The 24,821-nt window shown below is 50.8% G+C and overlaps 3 protein-coding genes across 5 annotated transcripts; 2 read left to right on the plus strand and 1 right to left on the minus strand.

The window, feature by feature from the left end:
• Positions 1-832: 832 nt before the first annotated feature.
• LOC122372273 (chromobox protein homolog 1-like) lies at positions 833-7,629 on the minus strand. 3 transcript variants are annotated; one of them, XM_043349257.1, is made up of 4 exons: positions 7,325-7,629; positions 2,790-2,962; positions 1,646-1,912; positions 833-1,283 (listed from the first exon to the last, which is right to left on the minus strand). In XM_043349257.1, the coding sequence occupies exons 2-4, from the start codon at positions 2,936-2,938 to the stop codon at positions 1,151-1,153; spliced, it is 549 nt and encodes a 182-aa protein (XP_043205192.1). In that variant the 5' UTR covers positions 2,939-2,962; positions 7,325-7,629; the 3' UTR covers positions 833-1,150. The 3 variants fall into 3 exon arrangements, with proteins under 3 accessions (XP_043205192.1, XP_043205194.1, XP_043205191.1); XM_043349259.1 differs by lacking the exon at positions 7,325-7,629 and adding an exon at positions 7,286-7,311; XM_043349256.1 differs by lacking the exon at positions 7,325-7,629 and adding an exon at positions 3,319-3,371.
• Positions 7,630-7,632: 3 nt separating this feature from the next.
• On the plus strand, positions 7,633-18,701 carry LOC122372272 (heterogeneous nuclear ribonucleoprotein 87F-like). The gene is made up of 7 exons (XM_043349255.1): positions 7,633-7,920; positions 13,439-13,584; positions 13,844-14,063; positions 14,227-14,338; positions 14,480-14,818; positions 15,086-15,304; positions 17,268-18,701. Exons 1-7 carry the CDS (start codon positions 7,915-7,917, stop codon positions 17,291-17,293), a joined length of 1,068 nt encoding a protein of 355 aa, XP_043205190.1. The 5' UTR covers positions 7,633-7,914; the 3' UTR covers positions 17,294-18,701.
• Positions 18,702-20,461: 1,760 nt separating this feature from the next.
• Positions 20,462-22,171, plus strand: LOC122372277 (coagulation factor X-like). The gene has a single exon (XM_043349266.1). The coding sequence runs from the start codon at positions 20,462-20,464 to the stop codon at positions 22,169-22,171; it is 1,710 nt and encodes a 569-aa protein (XP_043205201.1).
• The last annotated feature ends 2,650 nt before the right edge of the window (positions 22,172-24,821 follow it).

Raw genomic sequence — 24,821 nt, forward strand, 5'->3', positions numbered from 1 at the left:
GGCGGCCCGGCCCGGCCCGGAGAACGGAGAAGGCCGGGTCGCTACGGTAGCAGCGCGGCCCGGCGGGTGACGACGGAAGGCCGGGCCGGGAGGGAGCCACCGCGGTAGGAAGGTGAGGAGCCACGGCGCTGAAAGAACGGGACGAAAGGTCAGGACGAGGTAGCGAGATGGGATAACGTTGCGCCGAGGGGCGGAGTAAACGGGCGACGGGGGGTGAATGTGGTCTTTGAAATAGATGAGTGGTAGGTCACACGTAACATCAGCTCTCCCCATGTGCACAAACAGTCCTGTTCAGTGTAGTTCAGTGTTTGTACAGGGACCCACAGTTGCTACTGTACAGCGACCCTGAGTAAATTGTCCCAGCACCCACACAGGGAACAACGATAAGCTGTCAGAGGGCACGCACAGAAAACCTCAGCTGCTCTTGTACAGGGACCGGCAGTCGATATCAATGCTATCGGTTGTTACTGGACGGGACAGACGGTTAGACTCGGTTAGACTTGGGGTTTGTGTACAGTAGCAACTGCGGGTCCCCGTACTCCCGTATAATCGGAACGCGTTCGGCTCAGGCCCGCGTGGTCCGATCATCACGGCCGCCGTCAGAGCGCAGAATAGTCGAACATCTGCACAATGTTTACCAGTCTACAGCGGGGAACATATACATACACTTGTGAATGTTTTTGCGAGAGATCAGCCGCAAGTCGTGAATAAACCATTCAATGGCGAGCTGGACTTAGGAAATGGAAAACATTTGGTATCCATGTCCGCGAGTTCATCCACACCCTTCACTTGCGTATTTGCCTTTACCACTCTTCACCATCACACACGCCTCTCACACTAAGGAGCCTTTATTAAAAGGACAATGCTACACAATGATGAATGGCCAAAAACTCAGGAATAAGACATGAAAACGGCGCTGACCGAGCGTTCCTGCAGGTCACTGTGCTTGGCTGTGGGCGTGCCCCGCCCGCCGCGCCCGAGGCCGCTGGTCCGAGACACCTCAGCGCCAACACCCTACCCCGACATCCCCGCCCTCCCCTGAGTCCGCCCCGAGAACACCCCTCCCGCCCAGTTTCAGCCCATGATGATAAATGGAGTGTGGCGGCGGCGCCCGGCCGACCGATGAGAGACGGCGCGTGCGCGCGCGAGCCTAGTTCTTATCCTCCTCGTCGGCGTTGGACGTGTGCCAGGTAAGCCGCTCCTCGTAGAACTGGATGACCGTCTGCGGACAGCGCACGTTGGCCTGTCGCGCCGGCACCAGGTCCGCCTCGTCACTGCCCTTCCTGCAGACGAACAGACGCGGTTAGACGGGCGACGTAGCGACATTTGATAGCGGACGGCCAAACCAAGGGGTTACGGCCAGTTCACGAAGACACAGTTGAAGTGCGATCAAACTATGAGCAAAAGGACATACATCTAAATACGATAGGGCCAAACCACGAGAACACAACGATCAACACATCGACTCTGATCACATCGGATGATCAGAACACCAGTCCTGATCGCGTATAGGTTAATCTGATCACATAGTGGCTAACAGATGAGACCAAATATCGTTAATAAGTGTTGTTGCACACACATCGCAAAGGGCAACACAAACTATTTCATGGGCCAAACAACTCCACCAATGCGTCGCACTACTGACCATTTGATGAGGAACATGAGCTCGCCGCTCGAGTCGGTCGCGCCGATGATCCGATCCGGCTCCAGGCCCCGGTCGAAGCCGCGCGGCTTCGAGTCGTCCTCGGCCGGCTTCTTCTTCTTCTTGGTCGAGTCGTCTCCAGCGCCGCCGGCGCCCGTCTTCCTCTTCTTTTCCTTCTCCTTCTCCTTCTTCTTGCGGTCGGCCTCCTCGAATGCGGAGATCAGCTCTGGGCAGTCGAGGTTCTCTGCCGGCTCCCAGGTGTTGTCCTCACTGGAACGGCGTCTCGGGTCAGCCACAGTGCCAGGCCTTGGAGACGGGTGAAATGGAACCAGCGCCGACCCGGGGACCGTGAGCAGAGCGGATCGGTGACAGAGTTCTCACTCTACCGGCACATACCGTCAGCGCAGACAACGGGTATGACCGCAGTGCTGCCATCTGTGCTGTTGCATCATTATTACTGCGTTGTAACCTCGCCAGAGTGTAACGCAAGCAACCCGACATGCGCGAAAACAAATGCCCCATTACATAGCATTTTGCCGCAAACTGCGCAAATTGTCTTACAAAAAAAAATATAAAATACCAGGTAAGCGGCATAAGGCCAAAGACAGACAAACTACAGTTCGTTTATTTTAAGTTTGACCCTCCTGTAAACGTCTCGTTGAACACAGCACGAGTATTGCTGGCTGAATTACTGAGAAAACGACGATCATCTTTATCAAAATCACCAAAATTATTTCTTCCTGGCTCCCAGTTCCCAGACTCCCAGCCCGTATTTGCCCATATTTACAACCCCACAGGGATAGACGATTTGTCAGGAATGATAACTGAACTAATTAATAAATCGCACGGCGTTAAACATAATGGTACATCATCGGTGTTCAAAACTTCTTTAGAAAATACTGTTAACATCTTCAATACAAGTGCGCTGACCCGTTCTCAATAATTCAGGCAGTAATTCTCGTGCTGTGTTCAAAAAGATGTGTACAGGTGAGGGTCAAACGATAACTTATAAATAAACGAACTATCTCATCCCACCTCTTTATCTCGCCTCAAACAACAAAGCCGAGCCTCCTGTTCCGAGCAACAGCCCTCCACTCATCCCATCCGTACCCTAAAAATCTATTACCACGATTCGGCGCCGACTTACTCTGAATATCCCTTCCATTTGAGGAGGTACTCGAGCTTTCCGTTTCGGATGCGTTTGGAGAGCACCTTCTCGACCGAGTACTCCTCCTCCTCCTCGGCTCCCTCCTCGTCCGTCGCCTTGTCCTTCAGCTCCTTGGCCTCGTCAGACATGGTGAGTGTGTGTGTGCCGCCTCACTGCAACAACGGAGCAACAAGCCGGTCACATAGCAGCGCTGACTGTCGTACCATCATTTGGATTGTTAGTGGGATGTTAGAAACAGCAGCACTAAATGATGTTAATTGCATTCGTATTTTGCATAAATGCATTTCAAATAAAAATCACAAATCAGCTCATCAAAAGCCAAATCAGCAACATATTTCCCCACTCATGTTGAGATAGGTACTTTTGATCTGATCAATAGCCTTTGTCTGTAAAGGATCACCAAAATTTGTTCACATACGTTTGAGCGCAAATCTTTGTAGGGCAATCTTTGTACACCCAGATATTCGCCTATTATATAGGTAAGTGAGGATCCGCACGAACAACTCACATTATATCATCCTCCCTCGCCCATCATGATAATATCGCCGAATGGCCCGTAAGGACCGCTGTCGTACCATCATTTGGATTGTTAGTGTCATGTTAGAAACAGCAGCACTAAATGATGTTAATTGCATTCGTATTTTGCCCTACTCGGACCCCAGTCCCGAACACAGGACCGCCCTCTCCAACAATCGTTTGTTTATTAGAGCTTTAGGGCGCACAGACTGCTGAGGGCTCTTCACGGGCCCTGTGTGCGGCCGGACCGTACACAGCCTCCAAGCTCCGCCCACTGCGTCAGCCTTCCGTCACCGCACACAGCGACCGCTGTGGCCGGTCGGGACTGGCCACAGCGGACCATCCACCGCACGCAGTCACGTCAGAAACGCCTACCCATCCCCTACCCCCACGCCTGCTGCACACACCGCACTCAGCAGTTTGCGGTGTCCGTGAACACCCCTCTGGTCTGCTGGGGTCATTTTGCGCCCATCTTCTCCAACAATCATAGGCCATTAAGTCCAGTCGACATTAAACGGGTCATCGGGCAAACAGTAAACATCCCGACTTGACTCGCAGTCTGCTACGCATCCATCAAATCTCCAGCTCACCAAATACCTACTCCCATAGTGCTCCTTAACCGAGAATCGGCAGTGGGGCCAGCACTGTGACGATTAGGGCGAGACGGGGGAGCAGCGACCCCCTGGACCCCAGCGCCATGAAAACAGTCCTTCAGAGTCACCCAGCGATACATTTGATAAGGGGTGGGTTACAGATTGCGAGGACGAGGGGTGAAATTATCACAGCAGGATGGAATACCACCATAAAAGGATGCATCGACCACCAAGTGTTACTTCCAGTCTAATTACTTGTTGGTCAAGTTCTGGGTACTGGAAGCGACTCAAGGTAAATTTTGGTAAATTCAACAACAGAAAGCCCCATAATTTGCCAGATACATAAAGTATCTGTTAAACCAGCCTACGTATGACAAAATGTGTTCTTGGAACCAAGAGGGGGAGGGGGAGATATAGCAGCTTTGGGGTGCCTAAAATTCAAAGGTTACCACATAATGTTAGAGCAATTGCTTAAATTTCATATTAGACACAGACTACTTCACATAAAACAGTGATGATGTTGGGAAACCTACCTAAATGTGTTTTAAAACACAAAAATTTGAAGGTCCCACTTGTCAGGTGCAGGAAAAGCACCCTTAGCATTATGAGAATCCTCTACCTCTAGTGACAGGATCGATCAGCACACAGCGCTGAGGACAAAACATTTTGGCTCTCTAGTTATGCCACCAGACCAGACCAGTAGGTGGAACTATGGTCATGAGTACCCAAATATAGGAACGTTCCCATTTTTGGGAACGGAGTTCCCAAATATGGGAACGGGCGTTCCCATTTACGGGAACGGAAGGTAATTTTTCGGCCGTTCGCCCACTAAAACTCATTAGTGCATCACGTCTCAAAAAAGTGCACGCTAATTTAAGTATCTACTGAATCTCTATAAAATTATCTTTAATCTGACCGTTGAACAAGGAAATTGACCGTCGAATGATATTTTTAATGAATTTTTTTAAATGACGGAATGGTGAAAACATGGGTTATACTACATTTAACATGCAATTTAAAGGAAAATGAAGCGTTTTTTACATTTTGAGGTCAAGTATAATAATTTTCGCCTGGTTATGAAGTTTCATACTAGCGACACCAGATGCTGACATATGCAAGCGAACACGCGGACAGTCCCGAGGTAATATTGTTGACTTTTGGTCTCGGGGCGCACGACCGCGTGGAACGTCAGTGATTTTACCGAACTACTGTTGTAAACTCAGTTTCAGTGGTTTAAAATTATTCAGCTGTATTTTATCAGCCCGGAAAGACATATTTTATTTGGATGCTAGCTGTTTAGCATTGTTTTATAAGGAGCGTCATGAGCGTGGTTTTTGTCTTCCGTGTTTCTAAGCATGATCGTTTTGGGGGAATTTCTCTTATATAGGTCGCTCTGTGTGGCTTATTTATAATTTTTATGCTGATTTCGATCATTCCTCGTGCCCATCCTACCAGGCCTTTTGCCACTTACACTCATTAAAGGAAATAGTTCACTTTTTAACATGGGTTTTGAACTGGAATAGCAGTTCCGTAGCCTGGGCTGAGACGAGCATAAATCAGGAGCTTTTACAGCCCAACGATCACCCTAGGCAAATATATTCTATTTCTCGTCCCGAAAAATGTGTCTTGCGTTGAGGATGTGTGCCTTGCATATATTCGCATCCAGTATGAAACGAGCATGGGTACCGAAAATTCTTCAGAAACTAGAGAAATTATCTACGAGAACTCTAGAGAAATTCTCGTACTGATCAATAAGGACATTCAGCAGCAGCAGATCGCCCAAATGCCGGTGGCCGCGATCATTTCTCTAGTTTCTGAAGAATTTTCGGGACCCATGCTCTTTTCATACTGGATCGCCTGTGCCTTACAGAAACTGAAAAGTTCTTCTTATTATCAAAATATAGAAAATAATCTTTTGTTATAAATAGGTTTTATTTTCTTTGCTGATCATTTTGAACATAAAAAATCATAAATCCATTGCAAAAAAAAATAATTTCGTGAAAGTGAACTATTTCCTTTAAGAAAGGAAAAAACTAGATTTTCCATGGGACTAGGTGTTTTGAGGGTGTAACATATTCAGCGTTCCCATTTTTGGATACTTCCTTGTGCTCGTCAACTATCGGTGATAAACAGACAGGTGCTTGACATGTCTTCACCCTCGGCGCGGACGGTGGATATAGGTATGGAAGACCTTGTTGAACATCGCTGAGCGTTGTGAATTACGTAATCCTGCAGAGGGGGGCGTGCCCGCTGCGAGATCGACGGGAATAAAAGCGCAGAAGACCGGGCGAAACATGCGACGGTCTTGCCGGAAAGGTCATCTGATGATTGTTGCTTAACAATAATTTGCGGCGTTGGACATGATGCTTGTTAATGAAAAGAGCCCCTGAAAGGCGTCGGTGAAATCGTTCCCAATTTTGGGTACGCCGTTCCCATAATAAGGAACGCTTGCAGCGCCAGTGTACGAGAGCGTTCCCAAATTTGGGTTCGCGGCCCGGATGATGGACTGCTTTAGAAATAGGGGAACGATTTGAAACTACGATGGGCCTTACAATATCAAACTCTTTCCCAACAATATTGAGACAAATATCAGGCGGTTCACGATCGTTTTATATTTTTTGGACGTCATTTAACGGTTCTTTTTCTTGTTTGAAATAATTCCTAGATGGCGTTCCCATATTTGGGTTTATCGTTCCCAAACATGGGAACGAAAATGCGTTCCCGAAAATGGGTACGCTTGACCATAGTTCCGCCTACTGAGACTGATAGCCAATGAGCACCTATCAGGCCTTACACCGGTGGGTCACAGTCAAGGAGACACCATCAGCTGTACTTAGCATGAGAAACACGTTAACGTCATACTCTGATGCAAACAAAAAACACTGCAGCAGTCAACTTCACTGCCTCCCTCCCCAAGGACTGAGACCAGACCAGTACCAAGAGCATGACACTAAGTCTCCACTGCGCCTATATGCGGTATTAGCTCGAAGCTGCTGCTGATACAGACATGTGATGAATACGCTGCTGATAGTAGCATATTCTAGACAACCGAATCTCGAGCAGCGGATTCAGACCAACCGCCTCTGAAGCTCCCAACCGCCAGCCTCCGAGAATTTGTGCACCAGGGCTCAGTCCCTGAAAACTATAACTAAATTATCATAAATTTAAAAGAAATATGTACTCAAAATAAGTATTGTCAACTAAATTCATACATTCAAGCTATGATTCCAGAACGTTGCCAATTGCCATTCCAATTCATGTTCAAATGCACACGACTTGCCCTCAATGGCCGCAAAACGAAATGGCACTTATAAGCAAATGAAAGAGAGTTCACATGAGAAATGCAGCTTATGGATCAAAATGTACATGATACGTGACATCAACCCTCATCCGATATGTCCTCACCAAATTTCTTTACACAAAACACCGGTACCCGCGCCACAATCCCTCGGAAGCGGGAAACGAGAAACGATTTGTTGCTTCAAATCTAGTAGCTTTTTGATAACCCTCGATTTATTTTTTTCTATTTTGACTAATTGTATAAATTTGAATAAAAAATTTGAATCATTTTTTTGCTCGAAATAAATTTGATCAAAATATGTGTTTGATTTGCAAAGATTACTTAATAAGTTGAAAAGTCGATACTTAAACTAGTACATTTTTCACTTATAAGTAGAAGGCAGAATTGGATTAGCAATGATTTTGTATGGTTTTCTTTTATATTGTAGTCCTATTTTATGTTCATACTAATTTATGGGTCACAAATGCGAGTGATAAAATGATACAATTGAAAAAATAAGCATAAAAAAGTATTCATACTAGGCTGTTTTAGAAGCAAGATTTTCGATCTGCGTCTGTCGGAAGTTTGCGCTTTCCGGAAGCGTGCGCAAGTATTGGGTGATCGGTTGGTTGCAGTGCGTGCTTCGCCCAAAAAGATTTAGATTTTTATGCTTTTTACATCCAGCGTACACGAATCTTCCTACACAATCTGAAGTATGCCGGTAAGTGAGAGTTTTCTGTTGATTTTGTGGTGAACACAGATCAAGATTACTGGAACCCCTCGGTCCTGACCGGGGGCCTTCCCTCTGCACCACATATGCCGGTAGCGGGTGTAATGCTTGGAAATACAAAAGTCTGGTTTTAAGAAGATCTTTTGCATGTATTATGGATGTTTTTTAGGCTGTTTCATGTTCTGTTTGCCTTTAAATGTCAAGTTGAGTAAATGTGACAGTTATGACGCAACTGTGACATATCTGGCGCTAATGTTAAAATCACTGAACTCTTAATGTGGAAGGCTCATCGGCCGCCAGATGGTGTCCAACGGTGCCGCCATGTTGTGCAGTACAGGAAGGGGCCGCCGCCTGTGTTGGGGATTAGGGAATTTGGGACCTTGATTTACGTTTGTGGCCGACGACGCATCTGTTACGTTCAAGCTATGTAGACCCAGAACCCGGCATCTTACGCAGAATGGAGTGGAGGGGTCCTGAAAGTTTGGTGGCAATATCTCCACCCGTTTAGGTGATATCGACTGAAAAGGACAGGGGGGGACGTTTGCTCATAATGGTATCAATTTACACATTGTGACCAAAAATTTTTCCAGAGGCTATGTTAAGTTGGCCACAAATGAGTAATGACATAAATGTTCTGGCGTTTTCGACCGGAAAAAGACTTTCGAGAGAAGAGCTGTCAGGCCTACAACTTTGAAGATACAGAAAAATTGACCCAAAAATCAAAAAAGCATTTTTTGGATATTTTTGCCAAAATATCCAAAAAGTTTTTTGAGTTAAGAAAAAAACTAAATATATGTGATAGTACCCACCATCTTCTATCTACATACCAAATTTCAGATCAATGTCTTGTTTTTTGGCCAAGTTATAGCGAAACAACTTCAAAAATGATATCAAATTTTCGAACTCAATTATTGGCAATTCGAGACCACTTAGGGCAAAACAAAGACCACCATTAGACTCCCCGTGACGAGCTGCATCGAATCTATACCCATTTTATGCAAAAATATCAACTTTGAACTTTGACCTATTTTGACCTGACCTTGACCTGATCTTCACCAAAACGTGACCTAAGCTGGTCCCAAGGGCTGCCTGACCCACTAATCGCATTTGTCATGTAAAATCGACCATAAAACATGTATCACGCAACACTTTCATATTGTGACCCCCAGTGACCTGACCTCTGTGACCTGACCTGGTGTCGATGACCTCAGATAGCAAAGTATGTGTTTGACGAACAATATATTATCGATGGTTTTCAATAACTTACAAATTTACTCGATTTCACAGCACATTTCTTGAAATGCCTGTGCATGGTGAAAATCCTACCTTTGACTTGGCCTTTGACGTCATCGGTTTGACCTAGGTCAATGAAAGTTCGTCACAAGGTAGTTCCCCAGTGGGGCTATCGAACGCCGTTTGAATTTTGAAAATCGGCCGGTAAATTTCCGAGATCTTAGGGGGGCCGAAACGCCCCCCCCCCCCCCCCCGACGGGTGGTAGGGTCCGCCGATAGTCCTACGGGGTGCAGGTCAAAAGTCAATGGGGAAACATGGAAATTGCTATTTTCGCGCCGGAAATGATATGAAACTATCAAGCATATAGAATCGTGATTTCATGCACTCCTTGCAAGGTTCGATGCTTCACATTTGCATTGTTGCCCTTGCGTGACGTCATTTGTGACGTCACAAGGGTCATAAACTTTTCTTCAATAATTCACGATCAAATATAGTTAGCAAAAGCCACAAATGGACTCAGAAAAAAGACCTGCCTAATCGAATGATATGCAACATGACCTTACTCGACCAGCTTTGTGACAGAGCTCTGACCTGACCTTGTCACGAGGTCAATGCCTTAAATTGACCTCATCCGAACAATAAGTATATCACTCCATGCGCCTGAACTAGGTGAACACGATGATGCCCAAATCGCGGCTCTACGGCCATTTTTGACGAAGTTATTTACAAAAACAACCCGTGCCTTAGGTCACTTGACCTGACCTCAGATGTCACCGGTTGACCTGAAACCTTTAACCCGCGCCCGGCTGGGGGTCCTGGATTTCCACGCCCTGCTGGGGGAGGGGTGTTTGAACACCCCCCCCCCCCTTGTAACTCGGCTCCTGGGCCACGTAGCGATACGCGGAAGGCGGCGTTCGAAAGAGCGTCAAAAATAATGACGAAATCACTTCGGTCAATTTTTTGGTCAGGTCAAAGGTCAGGTCACCAGAGGTCATTGAAGGCAAAATTTCGCCGATTTCCAGGTCGAATGTCGAAAATTTCCTAGAAGCCAACGCATAACTCGGGAACCAATAGAGCTACAGCGCCGCGGAAAAGCGCATTCGATAGCCCTATTAACGCCCTTTCTGAGTAATTCTCTCATATTTGACCTAACGTCAACGGTTTTGCCTGCAGGGGGCAAAAACTGCAAAAATAGCCGATTTTTTCGGAAATAGTTTTTCCGCAATAACTTTTGACCCAAGCCTTGTACGAGCTTACTTTCACCGGCATCGTGTTCCTCTCGTCGAGACGCATCGAATGAACTATAACTTGACCTTGAAAGGTCAACTTGAAAATTTGACCTCAGGTCAAGGTCATGACCTGACCGGAAAGGGTCATGTTGCATATCAGTCGATCCGTATCGTCGAGCTGAACACATCTAAGGCGTTTTCATCGCTCTAGCATGCCTCTATCAAAAGTTATTTGCGAAAAACTGTTAGATACCATTCGTGACCTAAGATGACCTCAGGGCATAAACAAGAGTCACGGACACCATTTTCATGTTCAGTGTGTCTAAACCACTTGTAATTCGGTGTTTGGGAGTGTTTATAATGTCTTTTATCCAAAAGAGGCGCATTTCAATTTTCTCCCATTGACTTATAATGGGGAGGTCACAAAATTGACCTGACCTTAGGTCATCGATATCAAAATTCTGAGATATACATTTTGTACATGCTATTGCTCTTAGCAATCGCTGAAAGTTTCAAAGCGATCGGTCACTCGGTGTAGCTATGACAGACATTGAAACTTTTTATGAGGTGAGGTCACTTCAAGTGACCTGGTGACCTGACCTTGAATGACCTTGGTCTGAAATTTTCACAACATGTGTGGAATTGATGTATGATAAGGTGTACCAAAAACGGCGGCGCTCCGCGCCGCCGTTTTTGAGATATTCGCGAAAAACCACAAGGGGGGTGTTCAAACACCCCCCCCCCCAGCAGGGCGCGGGTTAAAGCGGATTCCTACCAGTCACTCTGCATCGTACTCTGCCGCATACGACCACTTAACCGCTAAATTTTTGTTGAATTAGCGGCGCACTAGCGAGGTGGGTTCAATCAACCCTCTCGGCCAGGCCAAATGTAGAAAGACGATGGTCCAGCGAGTGAATTTGAGGAATTCTGAAGATCCAATAGTGTTCCCCACTCAATTTCGCGGAAGATGCCGGGTTCCGTATCTACGTAACTTGAACGTAACGGATGCGGCGGCGGCAAACGTAAATCGAGGTCCCGAATTCCCTATTCCTCAACACATGCGGCGGCCGGTTCCTGGTCTGCGCAATATGGCCGCCACCGTTAGACACTACGGCCAATAGGGTTGAGTTGAAGCGGCATTGCTCCCCTGTGTTAAAATGTACCTTCGAATTTATTCATATATGTATTCCATATGTGAATACAGAGAACAGAAATTAGCATTTGCGAGTGTCGGCATAGGCGGTGGAACGGGGAGGGCACCCGGGGCACCGTGCCCCCCTTTGATTTCGGCATTTTAACATTAGCCCTATCATGGGCGTTGCATGGAAAGAATGGGATCAAAAGTCGGCAGTGTCCCCCCTTAATTGAAGGTGTTCCGCCGATACTGAGTGTCAATTCTGGTGGATAGGGGAAATACCTTGCATCCGTGACCCCTGGTACCACTGCGATATCAAGGCCTCTGGAAAATGTCTCTTGGATTGATACAGGAGTGGTTATTTAGGATTTTCCAGTACTGGATCAGGTCAGTCCGCAGCAGTGTACCCTGTACTGAATAGAGGTCCAAGGCAGCTAACCTTTCTCCGTTGCACAGTGGCCCTTTTTCAGAATTAGCACGCATTAATTTCCACATTACCTGAAAGTGGTGCAAGACATCACCACGTGATCAAGGACGTGTTCCCTGCCAATGCAAAGAGAAGAAAAAAAGAAACGAACTGCCCAAGGAGATTCGGCCCAACAGCGGCAGGCCGCTCGGCCCAAGATTTGGCGCACGTTCGCACGGCTCGCCCGCCGGCAGGCCGCTCCGAACGCAAGTGTGGCCACGGTATATAGAGAACTGTATGGCGAGCCCGCCAGCCGACCGCGCTGCACTGACCGCCAGGACGCCCCAGGGCGTCACGTGACCGCATCTACAGCTGTTGCCAGCCACCGTTAGTCGACCCCGGCCGGGCAGCAGCTAAGATCAGCGCGGCGCGAACAATACAAGAACATAACGCTTTTGACGTTCGATCTTAACCCGGCCACGGGACTTGTGCGGCTTGGACATCAAACGCGACAAGAAATCGGACAGTTTTTCTTGGGCACAGCGTTATGCATGACATTTCTTAGCACATCCTATGGCAAAAGTCAAGCCACATTTAGGCGCACACCAGGTGATACCAGCTTCGAGCTAGGTCAATGAGCTTAGTCGTAGGAGCCACAGCCTCTCGCGGACTGAACTGACTCAAGTTATCCACCGTAGAAGCAAAATGGCGCAAAATGGCGCGATGCCCTTTGGTGGATGTGGTCAGAAGAGATCGGCGATTCGAACGATGTATAATACGACACAAAAGACGAGACATACACAAAAAGAAGAGAAGAGAAAAGATACACAAAAGAAGAGAAAAAATATTTTGAATTTATGCGTGCTAATTCTGAAAAAGGGCCACTGTGCATTGTTCAGTCCAGTCCTTCCATCAATGTGTTTCATCCATCTCCGTTGAAGTCGTGAGTCATGTTAATGTGCAATGTTCAAGGCTCAAGCACCGTTGAATGAAGTGATATCCCATCACTGCATGTCCAGCGGCATGCTTACACAGAACTGTGATGCTTACTGAAGGACTACATTACACCAAATGGTAATTCCCAACATAGAAGCATAGAAGCTCCTGGAAGCTATGATGACCCATACTCGGCTTGTTTAGCACCTCTGACTTTACACCTTACAATACAAAGCAACTTTCTGAGCGCTCTAGATGTTGATAAGTTCCCTGAAGTGTCCTGAACTCTGTTCGCCTCCGGTTTATTTATCAGCAGGCTGCGAGCATGCTGCTACTTTTTGGCTCCTCATTGGTCGAATTCAAGTGGTCTATTCGTTAGACCAATGAGAGGCGAAGAAGCGTCAGCAATAACTTCCTTATATGGGGAAAACCGACAGCACGCTGATATAAAAACAGCGACCGAACAGAGCTCTGGAGTGATTGGTACCTGCGCTTGAAGCCAATTAATGTCAGATTTTGATACGACTTACGGTTAGGTGATATAATGGAGATTGCCTGTTCCTTGGCAGGGTGTTAGCAACCCGTTCGAGCAGCACCGGAAGCTGTTCATCGGTGGTCTGGACTACCGGACAACGGACGATGGCCTCAAGGCCTTCTACGAGCAATGGGGCGAAATCGTGGACGTTATCGTGATGAAGGACCCGAAGACCAAACGGTGAGCTCCCCGAAACGGACGTGTGCAACGGTAGTGGTGCACAAGTATTTTTAGAAAACTGGTATTTGACAGGAATAATGCCACCAGCTGTCTATTTAGTGGTTGTCAGTAGTAAGAGTAAGTTAAATAATGTTGCTCCTGTTGAATCAAAGAACCTATATTTGTATACTTTCATCAGAGGTGCTTGTCTGCCGTCATTATAACGGCCCAGTTGGTAGGTATGGGCCGGCCTGGGCTGACGGTGGCGCGGTGTGGCCAGGTCGCGCGGCTTTGGGTTCGTCACGTACACCAAGCCCGGGATGGTGGATGACGCGATGGCCAACCGGCCGCACGTGATCGACGGCCGGGAGGTGGAGGCCAAGCGGGCCATCCCGCGCGACGACTCGGGCCGAATGGAGAACAACGTCACCGTCAAGAAAATCTTCATCGGCGGCATCAAGGACGAGGTGCAGGAGAGCGACCTGCAGGCCTACTTCGGGGTGAGTCTGCCGGACGGGCGAACCTCGCGGAGTGCACGCTCCATTTGTTTGTGACGGTTTCTCTAATGGAGGGAACTATTATACCAGTGTTCATCAATCGATGTGATTTTGAAGTGATTAAAATTGCTGGCAATATTAACTTGTATCTTCTGAACTCCCACAGAGTTTTGGCGATATCGTTTCCGTGAACATGCCCATTGACAAGAATACCGGCAAGATGCGCGGCTTTGCCTTCATCGAGTTCCAGGACTACGACTCGGTCGACAAGATCGTATGTAAGTCAAACAATGAATTGGTGTCCGCGGTAGGCTCAGATCAGACTGAGGAGGTGTGCTTGCATTGTTATTATTATTATTGTTTTTTCTTTGTTTCATCCTTTCATTGTGTTGACATTTCCTCTTCTCTCGCCAATGCAGTGCAAAAGGGCCACGAGGTCTGTGGCAAGTCTGTGGACGTGAAGAAGGCTCTCAGCAAGGCCGAGATGGCGGAGCTAGGCAGCGGCGGCCGCGGTGGTCGCGGCGGCGGCGGATTCCGGGGCGGCCGCGGCGGCGGCGGCTGGGGCGAGGGCGGCCGCGGCGGCGGTCGCGGTGGCGGCGGCTGGGGCCAGAGCGGGCCGTGGGACAGCCCCGGCGGCCAGTGGGGCGGCGGCTACGGCCAGGGCGGCGGCGGATACGGCGGCGGCGGCTACGGAGGTGGCGGCGGCTACGGCGGTGGTGGCTACGGCGGCGGCGGCGGCTTCGATAACTACGGCGGCGGTGAGTGGAAGAGCCTGCTCCCGTGTGCCGAGGGAAGTCGCCGAGTCACAAAACGAAAACACTACTCAAAAACATTCTCGGCTTTCCGGGTCATCATTACTGAGCTGTTTTTTCGTTTTTTTTTTTTTTTTTTGCTAGCTCCAAGAATGCAACCAATGTTTTTTTTTTTTGTCTGCTTCTTTGAAATTCGCGTTTACATATGATCACTTCACATGGCTTTGAGCGACTTCTTTGACATTGCACACGTTTTCTGGCCGTGTATTTCAGGCGGCGGCGGCTGGGGCGGCCAGGGCGGCGGCGGATACGGCGGTGGCCAGGGCGGCGGATACGGCGGTGGCCAGGGCGGCGGATACGGGGGCGGCCAGGGCGGCGGATACGGGGGCGGCTACGGCGGTGGCCAGGGCGGCGGTCCGATGAAGGGCGGCTACGGCCAGACGGCCCGCTCGGCGCCCTACAGCTCCGGCCAGCGCGGCGGATACGGCGGAGGTACAGAGACACGCGGCTGCTACTGTACTGGGACCCGCGGTTGCTTCGGTACATACTAGTATTTTTTTATATATATAAATTTAGTCCGAATGGCTGAATGGGCGGATTTGAGGAATCAGAGCCCGCACTAAGCATAGCTTGTTGTGCTGACCCTGACCCCACCACCCGATCGCGCAATTCCAGTTGTATGGCAGAATTTTATCCGAACGTTAAACGTGCCCTCACGACTGGACATGGTCCCCTCCGCTCACTCACGTTACCTGGCTTCTGTGCGGCCCCTGCCACAGACGCGCACGCCATTACACGTAGGAGCTAAATGTGGCCGCCCGCACCGGGGCTTGAACCGGGCTCTCACTTCCGGCTAAGCGTCGAATTCCGGCGCTTTTATCCACTCGGCCACGGAGAGGACATTTTCTTATTTCAGACATATTTCAGAGTATTCTTGGCCTGTGACACCATTGAAAGTGAATTAGGAATTGATTGTAGGCTTATTGAAACCGTCGTTTGAAAGGCTTCAAATTGATGAAAATATCTCCTAATTGAATCATCTTTTTATGGTTGTATCGGCAAAACATTGTTTTTAGCACTATTTCCTGCCCCACTCCTTCTGAAACCTGGAACCGCTTATTGCATTCACTCGACCTGCCATCCTAACGATGGTCGTGCCGAGCTCTTTTCGCCCCCCGTTTATTTATCAGCAGGCTGCGAGCATGCTGCTACTTCTTGGCTCCTCATTGGTCGAATTCAAGTGGTCTATTCGTTAGACCAATGAGAGGCCAAGAAGCGCCAGCAATAACTTCCTTATATGGGAAAAACCGACAGCACGCTGATATAAAAACAGCCACCGAACAGGGCCCCGGTTACTAGTTCCGGCGCTAGTTTCTGCTCCAGTTTTGCACTCCAGTTCCTATAAATAGCCGGCGGGACGCTTTCTTGATGACCTGGCGAGACCCGACCTACCCGAAATTCTTTGCTACATCATCTTTGATTAGAACAAATGCAAAATTGGAAGTCAGGAGCAAGCAAACCTCCAATATCCCGTACCGTAGACAGTGTTTAACTGTTTACAATTGCTTCACGTGCAAAGAGAGAAAATTATCAGTTGTGTAATTGATTTGTTAAACGTCTAGACGATTAACAAATTGTGAAACGTCTAGGAAAAAAAAAACATTTCGTCTAGTCTGGAATACATAGTCGTATTTTTATGTTAAATGTATTTTTTACCTCTAAGCGCCCGAAAGATATCGGCGGTACGGGATAAATTATTAAAGCTAACTTGAAGAAATTATAGCAGGACCAGATGTCCCGTGCATTTGGGTCATTAACCTGACCTATAACGTTAATCTAAAAAAGTTGATTCTATCGGCTTTCTCTCGTCCCGAGCAGCACGCTCATAATTTCCTTTTCCGTGAAGCTCTATGGCTCTATCAGGGGCCGAACGACTGGGGGTTTCTACTCCCCTTCCTAATACGTAACACGCTGAAAAATTGCCAAAACGGACGAGGGTTAAATACCTATTGGCGTTTAAGTGCCGGCCCGAAGCACCCAGTTTTCCTCTGATAGCAGTTTTTACAGACCATCGAGCTGAAATACAATAAGCTGGCCAGCAGTTAGCAAATAAAAGCACAATTGTAAGTCGGTAGTATATGTGCACATGAGCAACTGCGGGTCCCCCTGTACGTGCTTGGTGGTATCTGGTGACGTGTGATCGGTGGAGCGCTTAGTGTGCATAGTAAACCTGTGCATAGTTTAGAACATCCATCTTTGTTTTCAATCGGGAACTTATGAGCCATTTGCGGTAGGTGGGGAAGGGGCAGTGTTTGTTACCCTATGTTGCTCGTGGTTGCTCATTTCTGGTTAAATACTGTTCGCTTCGGCTGTCCTGTGCTTTCTGCGTATTCAGCCAGTGCGCAGACTCGCCTTGTGTGCCGCTGAACTGACGGGTGTCGTCCCCTGTCGGCAGGCGGCGGCGGCTACAACCGGTACTGAGCGGCTGCCGGGCCGGCTCGAGTCGTCTCGCCCTCCACTCTCCCTCCGGCCGTCCGGTCAGCATCGCTCCGGGTCTGACAGCCGGGGGCAGGGCAGTTACTAGTGGGAGGGGTTTTACGCTCACCACGGCGCCCGTTGGGCCGGCCGCCAGCCATCAGGTCCATTTTCAGCCGCGGCCATCGGCCTACGTCCGACCCCGGCATAATGTCTCATCATCTATCATTCATTAAGTGATTGGCTGCTTATTGTGGTGTCCGTTTTTAGAGGCGGGTTTGACCGATGATAACATTGTCTGGTACGTCAGTGTGCGGCGTCTGAGCCGTTTGGAGGCGGCGGCCGACTAGCCGGCCGCCGGTAGGTCCCGAGCCCCCGAGAGGTCCCACGAGCTGCCGTGGCAGGCCCGGGAGCCGACAGCGGCCGCCCGCCCCCCTCCCGCCCGTGCGCTGTAACCAGTACGCAGACAGTGACAGATAATACATGGCGCTGACCCAGCTGTGATATCACTGTGTAGGGTGTCTCTTCTAAGCAGGCTCTGGGGCGGGCCGTCCCCACTCAGCCAGGCAGGGCGCGGCACAGCGCCGGCCACTCACAGGCTAATCTGACAGGCTAGTTTGTGTCTCGGCCGAGTAGCGGTGCAGCGCGCGGCCGCCTCTGGCGCGCGCCGGCCGCGGCAGGGTAGGCAGACAGACGACAGGATCAGCTAGACCGTGTAGGAGGCGTCAGTCGCCGGCTCTGAGACGGTTCGATAGGAGGTAGGCGAGGCAGGCAGCCGAAGGGCTGGCCACCGACAGGGTAAGGCTACTGGGCTCTGTTGTATGTAGTTCTGCAGGTACTTTTCTTTTCAGATCAGTATTTGTGATCACATTGAGATTAATATGAGTTTCCATGAGCATTTTTAAGTCAAACGTTTAAAAAGATAATGAGGGTTATTTTGCGTAGACGCTGTTTTCCATTTGATCTATCTTTCTTTGTTGTTCTCACATGTAGTAATTTGGTTTATTAGTTAATATGGTTGCCGCAATTATTGAACCTACTGTTAACCTTAAAATTCAATTTGTAAAATATTGTTTGTTTTCATCACAACCAGTGGTCACAATGACTCAATGTATCTATCACGTAATGATAATTAGTGTAATAGTCTTACATCGGTTATCTGTTTCCTTAATCATCGATTCATTGAGTAAATATAGCTTATAAAGTTTATGGTTTAATATTAGCTTTATTCACTTTCGGTCAAAGATTAACACTGCTCTGAATCTTCCGCGCCCTATTCTAACCGGCTCTATTTTACAGGTTTGGTGTGCGGCCTGCGTCCCGGCTTCCCAGTACAAAGCCAGTTACTGGCCAGCAAGTGATAACGATGTAACCGACTGTGATACGAAACGGTGCAATACATGTATTGTTTTTACCATTTCTTTTCACTGCTGGAGATCAGGCGGGCTGAAATACGAGACGTGGCCGTGGGTGCCTGACAACGCTCATCGCTCGATGCCACTGGCCTTTGCGGGGAGGTGGGGAGCAGCGGGTGGCACCACCGGACGCGTGCCGCGCAGGGCCGTCCCTAGGTCACCCTGGTGGGGTAACGGCGGGCCGAACCGCCCCACACCGCTACCTGCCGCTGGTGAAACGCTGCCGGGCTAGGGAAGTGTCTGGTCCACTGCTCAGTCCGACCTGTTGATCCATTCGCATCCATTTGATTCCACGCTCGGAAGTCTGAACATAAAGCTAGGTTTGCTTCCAAGCGATGATCTCCGTATCCATGCATAACGAGTGAGGTACTTTGCACACACGACACAACTGACAAGATAACCTGTATATGTAATTCTGTGATGCCTTCTTGCTGGCCTGCATTTGTCGGACGACTGGAAAGCGAAATATCTTTTCATTTGAACAGCTAGTGTCGCAGAAAATCGAATATTAGCACCACTGCGGGCACAGAGAGACTGCGGACCACGCTCAAATTTGGCGAAGAAAAGTCTCTACGACATTGTCAAGTTTCCCTTTTTTACGGCTATTTGTATCACGGACTACATAAAAGCGCTATATTCGTGGGCATCGGAAAAAGCATGACGAGTGGTCGGCCGAAGTCTTGTTGACGAGCGAGCTAACCATACATGGCGCCGGCCCATGTAACGCTTGGCAACGCTATAATGCAGGGTACCTATATAGATCGTCCTACCTATAAATTATAATGCGTCCTCCAATAGATCAGTGGGTGTAGGTGGGACCCGCTCCCCCTGCTGATCTGTGAGCCTCTTCAGATTGGGATAGGACAGACCGTGTAAGATGGACGGATTGGTATCCACTAGAGGAGGCCCATCCCAACAAAACACGATTTTACCGTTCGGTGACCTCGCACAACAGGCCAATCAATGGCCTCAAGATCGGCTTTTCGTTCCAAGACCGGCTTTTGGCTTTAAGATCCAGATTTTAGGGAAATTGCTTATAGATCGGGTTTCGATTTACGACGAATGGCCCAAAACGGCCATAGGGCGAGAAGAATGTTACCAACAACTTCGACAGTCGAGGCTCGAAAGCGTTAGCTTTCCTAGAAGTTCAATTATGGGACGTATGTGCTCCCGAAAGATGGTATGCTATCCGCGAACTGTTGGAAGCTTTGTTTTAAGAACATTTGGTTAGGTATGTTCTGACTTCTGGTCACACGGTAGGAATGGGCGTCTGATCTAATGCAAAGTTTCTCGTGGTAGCAGTCCGCGGCAATATTGAAATAGTCTTATATTGCCGATCACTCCGGACTCTGAGCAAAAAGTGTGAAAGATAACCCGTTCGTTCGTCACTGTGTTCCTCAGCTGTTCTGTCGCTGGCCCACCAACAGCTGTTTCTTTGTGTCGCAGTTTTTAGCATAGGTCGTTTTTGCGGTCGTCGTGTTGTTTTATTGCAATCTCATCCTGAACAGCCAACCACCATTGTCTCTATAGCGCAGGACACTTGTGTGACGGTGTCCGATGGCCCGAAGTCTTTGTATCAACCGCTCTGGATGTGCTCGGTTTCATGTCGTTTCAGCTCGGGCTTGTCACGCCTGAGCTGATTCGGCTGATTTTCTGCGGATCCGCTGCAGCTGAGAGCGGGCACTCCCGGCGGTATAAATAGGGCGTATCCCGTGGTGTCGGCGTCCCAGTCAGCTCTCTGCTCTCCGGAGGTCACAGGATGAAGACGTGTCAGCTGCTGCTGCTCGGCTGCCTGCTGGCCGGCGCTCTGGCGCTGCCCAGCACGCTCCAGGGCAAGGATGCCAGGAAACCGCCCCCAGAGGACAAGAAGCCGCCTCCTGAAGAGAAGAAGCCGGAGCCTGAGGGTAAGAAGCCGCCTCCCGAAGAAAGGAAGCCGGGTCCTAAGGGCGACACCGGCGTTCCCAGCCCGCGCTCTGGCGCCCTGTCCTGCGACTCTCATGTGATCGCCGAGGGCTCGACGGTAGTTATCGAGTCACCCAACTACCCGTCCAACTACCCCAACTACGAGGACTGCGTCTACACGCTCACCACCGACACCGGCAAGGACCTCGAGCTGAGCTGCGAGGCGTTCGACCTCGAGTCTCACTCCCAGTGCCGGTACGACTGGCTCCGAGTCAACGGCATCAAGTATTGCGGCTCCAGCGGGCCGTCGACCATGGCCGCGCCTCAGCTCGACATCGACTTCCACAGCGACTACAGCGTCGTCCGGTCGGGCTACCGGTGCACGGTGACGGTGGTGGAGCCGACCGTGGTGCCGGCCGGCTCGCAGCTCAGCTGCGGTGGCAGCCGGCTGGCGCGCGGCCAGCACACCATCACCGACGGCGACGGCGACTACAGCAACGACGTCGACTGCCACTACCAGCTGTACGCCGACCAGGCCGGCGACCAGCTGTCGGTGACGTGCTCGCAGTTCGACGTCGAGTCCCACTCGAGCTGCGCGTACGACTGGCTGTCTGTGGACGGCAACAAGTTCTGCGGCTCCAACGGGCCGAGCGGCGTGGCCGCCATCGACCAGATGGCGATCCACTGGCACACCGACTACTCGGTGGTGCGCTCCGGGTTCGTGTGCGCTGTCACGGTCGGCGAGGCGCCGCCTCCGACCACCACGGCCGCGCCGCCGCCGCCCTCCGACAACTGCGCCTGCGGCAACGTCAACCGCGCCTCGCGCATCGTCGGCGGCGTGCAGACCGAGGCCAACGAGTACCCGTGGCAGGCAGGTCTGGTCAGCACGGGCGGCAGCCGCACCTGGTGCGGCGGCACCGTCATCAACAGCCGGTACGTGCTGACGGCGGCTCACTGCACGGCCGGATCGTCTGCCAGCCGCATCCAGGTCCTGCTGCGCGAGCACCTCATCAACCAGGACGACGGAGAGATCCGCTTCAACATCGCCCAGATCAAGAATCATCCCAACTACAACTCTGGCACATACGCCAACGACTTCTCGCTGCTGAAGCTGGCCACGGCCATCACCTTCCCCGCCGACAACAAGATCGCGCCCGCCTGCCTGCCGACCGCCTCCAACGACTTTGTCGGCGCCGACGCCATCGTCACCGGTTTCGGCACCACCGCGTCGGGCGGCTCGCAGGCCACGGCGCTGCGCGAGGTCACCGTCCCCGTCATCAGCAACTCGGCCTGCCAGTCGGCCTACTCGGGCTACTCCATCACCTCCAGCATGGTCTGCGCCGGCCTGCTGGGCACCGGCGGCAAGGACTCCTGCCAGGGCGACAGCGGCGGCCCGCTGGTCAGCCTCGAGAACAACCGCTACTCGCTGATCGGCGTCGTCTCGTGGGGCATCAGCTGCGCCGACCCCAGCTACCCGGGCGTCTACGCCAGGGTCACCGATGCGCTCACCTGGATTTCGGCCAACGCCGCTGACGGCGAGTACTGCAGCGACCCGGCCGCCAACTGAGACTGTCCGACAGCGGCTGACCGTCTGAGGGACACAGGGTAGGGACCGTACGACAGCGGCTGACCGTCTGAGGGACACAGGGACCGTACGATTTCACATGGGTAGGCCGATAGGCACTGGCTAGGTGAAATACAGGGGCGTTGGGTGGTACTGGGTTCGATGTGATCGATGGAGGATCAGACCCGCACGTCAAATGCACATTGGAACGAAAGCATACCGATTATTGCCGTTTTTCCTTTTGCAAAAGACACTTGTCCAGCTTGGTGATCAAAATGTAGTTGTAAAAATAGAGCTATTCTTGGCATTTATGCGTGCATTTGGTGATGTTTAAATAAAGAGGCCGTTTCGGGATAACCGGTTGTTTTCAATCAAAATACCTACCAGGTAGGCGAGTGCTGGACTGGTGAATGAGAGTCGCCGTCCGCTCTTGTGTCGGATGGTCTCCAGTCGGTCTTACCTGTCGCTGAAGCCGCAGCCCATATGCCCCTGCTCTTCCTTCCTCCCCGTGACCTGTAAAAAGGGGTGATGGCCTCTCCGTTTTGGAGATCAGCAGAGCCGTGTTGAGGGCGCTTGTGCCTGGCCCGGCTGATAGTGATAGGGCTGACTACGGAGCCGGGTAGCGGAGGAGCTCAGTGCCAGCTGTGCTGCGCTAGGACGGGTGTTGAGGGCGGGAGCACACAACGTATGACTGACTGTGCTAGGACTGGTGTTGAGGGCGAGAGCACACAACATATGGCTGACCGAATAATGATTGGCGCCTCTATGCACGCTGCAGATTGATCAATGTCCGGTCCAATATCTCCCCTTCAGACGTAATGCTGCGCCGCGCGGAGGCTTCTTCGCTCAGCTCCTAGATGGCACTAGTAGTAAACTTCTGGAGTGGTAGGCTGTGCCGCCCGACACCATGCTTTCCATCCAGGCGCTAGATGGCACTAGTAGTATATTCCTGAAGTGGTATGCTGTGCCGCACGACGCCACCTATGCGTCGATACGGTTGCGGCGTTGAGATACAGAGTGATTTTCACAATCACAGCTCTGAGCTTACGGCTTTGCTGTGATAAACTTTGATAAGGTAAGAGTTAATGAGCCCGCCTGCCGGTCGGACAGCCAGCTGCGCCGTCTCTGCTGGCCATTACCAGCCCGTTTGAGCGGCTGATAATGGGTCGTCTGGTCCGCTCCGGCCAGCTGTCTGCCGCTGTAATGACCGGCGTCCGAGGCCAGTCCGGCACCGACCGGGAGGGGGCCGCCACACTCCGGCGACAGCACGCGCCACACTCCGCCGACAGCACGCATCATGGCGAGGACGGCCGCGCTCATCTGCTGCTGCTGGCTGCTGGTCCTGGTAGGTGGCGTGGAGAGGGAGCGGTGGGAGCGCTCGGTGCCGGCGGAGATCGGGGAGAGCGGTTTGTGGTGGTTGAGTTCATACTTTTTCAGACATTTCGTGGAGGGATCAGTGCGTCGCAGAAGTAGATATATGCAGCAACCGTCTGAGCTAAGAGACAAGCTTGACGTCGCACTCTCACCACGCTCGAATGTTAAATTATATCTATCTGGGAAGCAGGGAAGATCATGCATATCAATCATCGATCAAATATCTAGCCGGCCCCGTGATATTAAGCTCGTCTTTTGGGATCATACCTCCCCGTCCTGGTCTGTGCAGGCGTGAGCAGTACTGAAGCTCGGCTTTGTCTGACAACCTGCCCCAGCCCGCTGAGGTAGCTGTTGCCCACTCCGCTCGCGGGACGCCTGCCCATCTCTCTCTTCCCCCAGGCGGTGAGCGCCGTCTCTGCCGGCCGGCCGCCGCTCGACTCGGTGGCTTCGGTGGCCTCGCGGGCGTTCGTCCGCTCCGGCGCCAACCCCGCCGACTACGTGGTCGGCCTCATGTACGGCTCCATGGTGGACTTTTTGTGAGTAGCTCGGTCACACACAGTAAGAAATAAGTCCATCGATGGTGGAAGTTCGTGAGTAGCTGCGCCCTGCGCGTGGCCGGGAGACGAGTTAGGCGATGGAAGGAGAGAGACAAGAAATGTAAACGGTCAAAGTTTGATTTGATTCGGTCAGAGCTCCGTGGACTAAAAACAGATTGCTAAGACGTCTATGAAAAGATAAAGACCCCTGTGAAAGTGTCTAATAACGCATTAAGCGTGCCACATCGCCCTCGCCAAATAATGTCTACTGCCACGTCCTACCTAAGCCAGACGGGCTGATCGTCTCCCGTTTCCCAGCTGCATCGGCTGCGCCTACGAGAAGGAGGAGTCGTGTCTGGCGCCGGACGCCCGCAGCGTGTTCCTGTGAAGATGGGACGGCGACGGAGCTCTTCCGACCTGACACCCGCAGCGTATTCATGTGACGGCAAGGGATGGAGGACCTGACTCAGTCAGCCGGACCGGCAGCGGCGTCCGACTGACAGTTATCGCTAAACTGTCCCAACCATCGCTATTCGCTGTCCCCAGCACAGGTGTGAGGTGTCGTAATAAGTCAGCGTCTGCTCAGCGTCTGAGTCATGCACGGACTCAGCATGAACACCCGGGCTAGTAGGCCAGACCCGAGCCCGAAAACTGGCAGCGTATTTGTATTTAACTGTGTGTCTCAACTCACGTTGTGTTGAAGGTTAAATACAATATCATCGAGATCGATTCTGCTGTAAGCA

Source organism: Amphibalanus amphitrite, unplaced genomic scaffold (genome assembly GCF_019059575.1).
Source record: "Amphibalanus amphitrite isolate SeventyFive unplaced genomic scaffold, NRLGWU_Aamphi_draft 001338F_arrow, whole genome shotgun sequence".
NCBI classification, from domain to species: domain Eukaryota; kingdom Metazoa; phylum Arthropoda; class Thecostraca; order Balanomorpha; family Balanidae; genus Amphibalanus; species Amphibalanus amphitrite.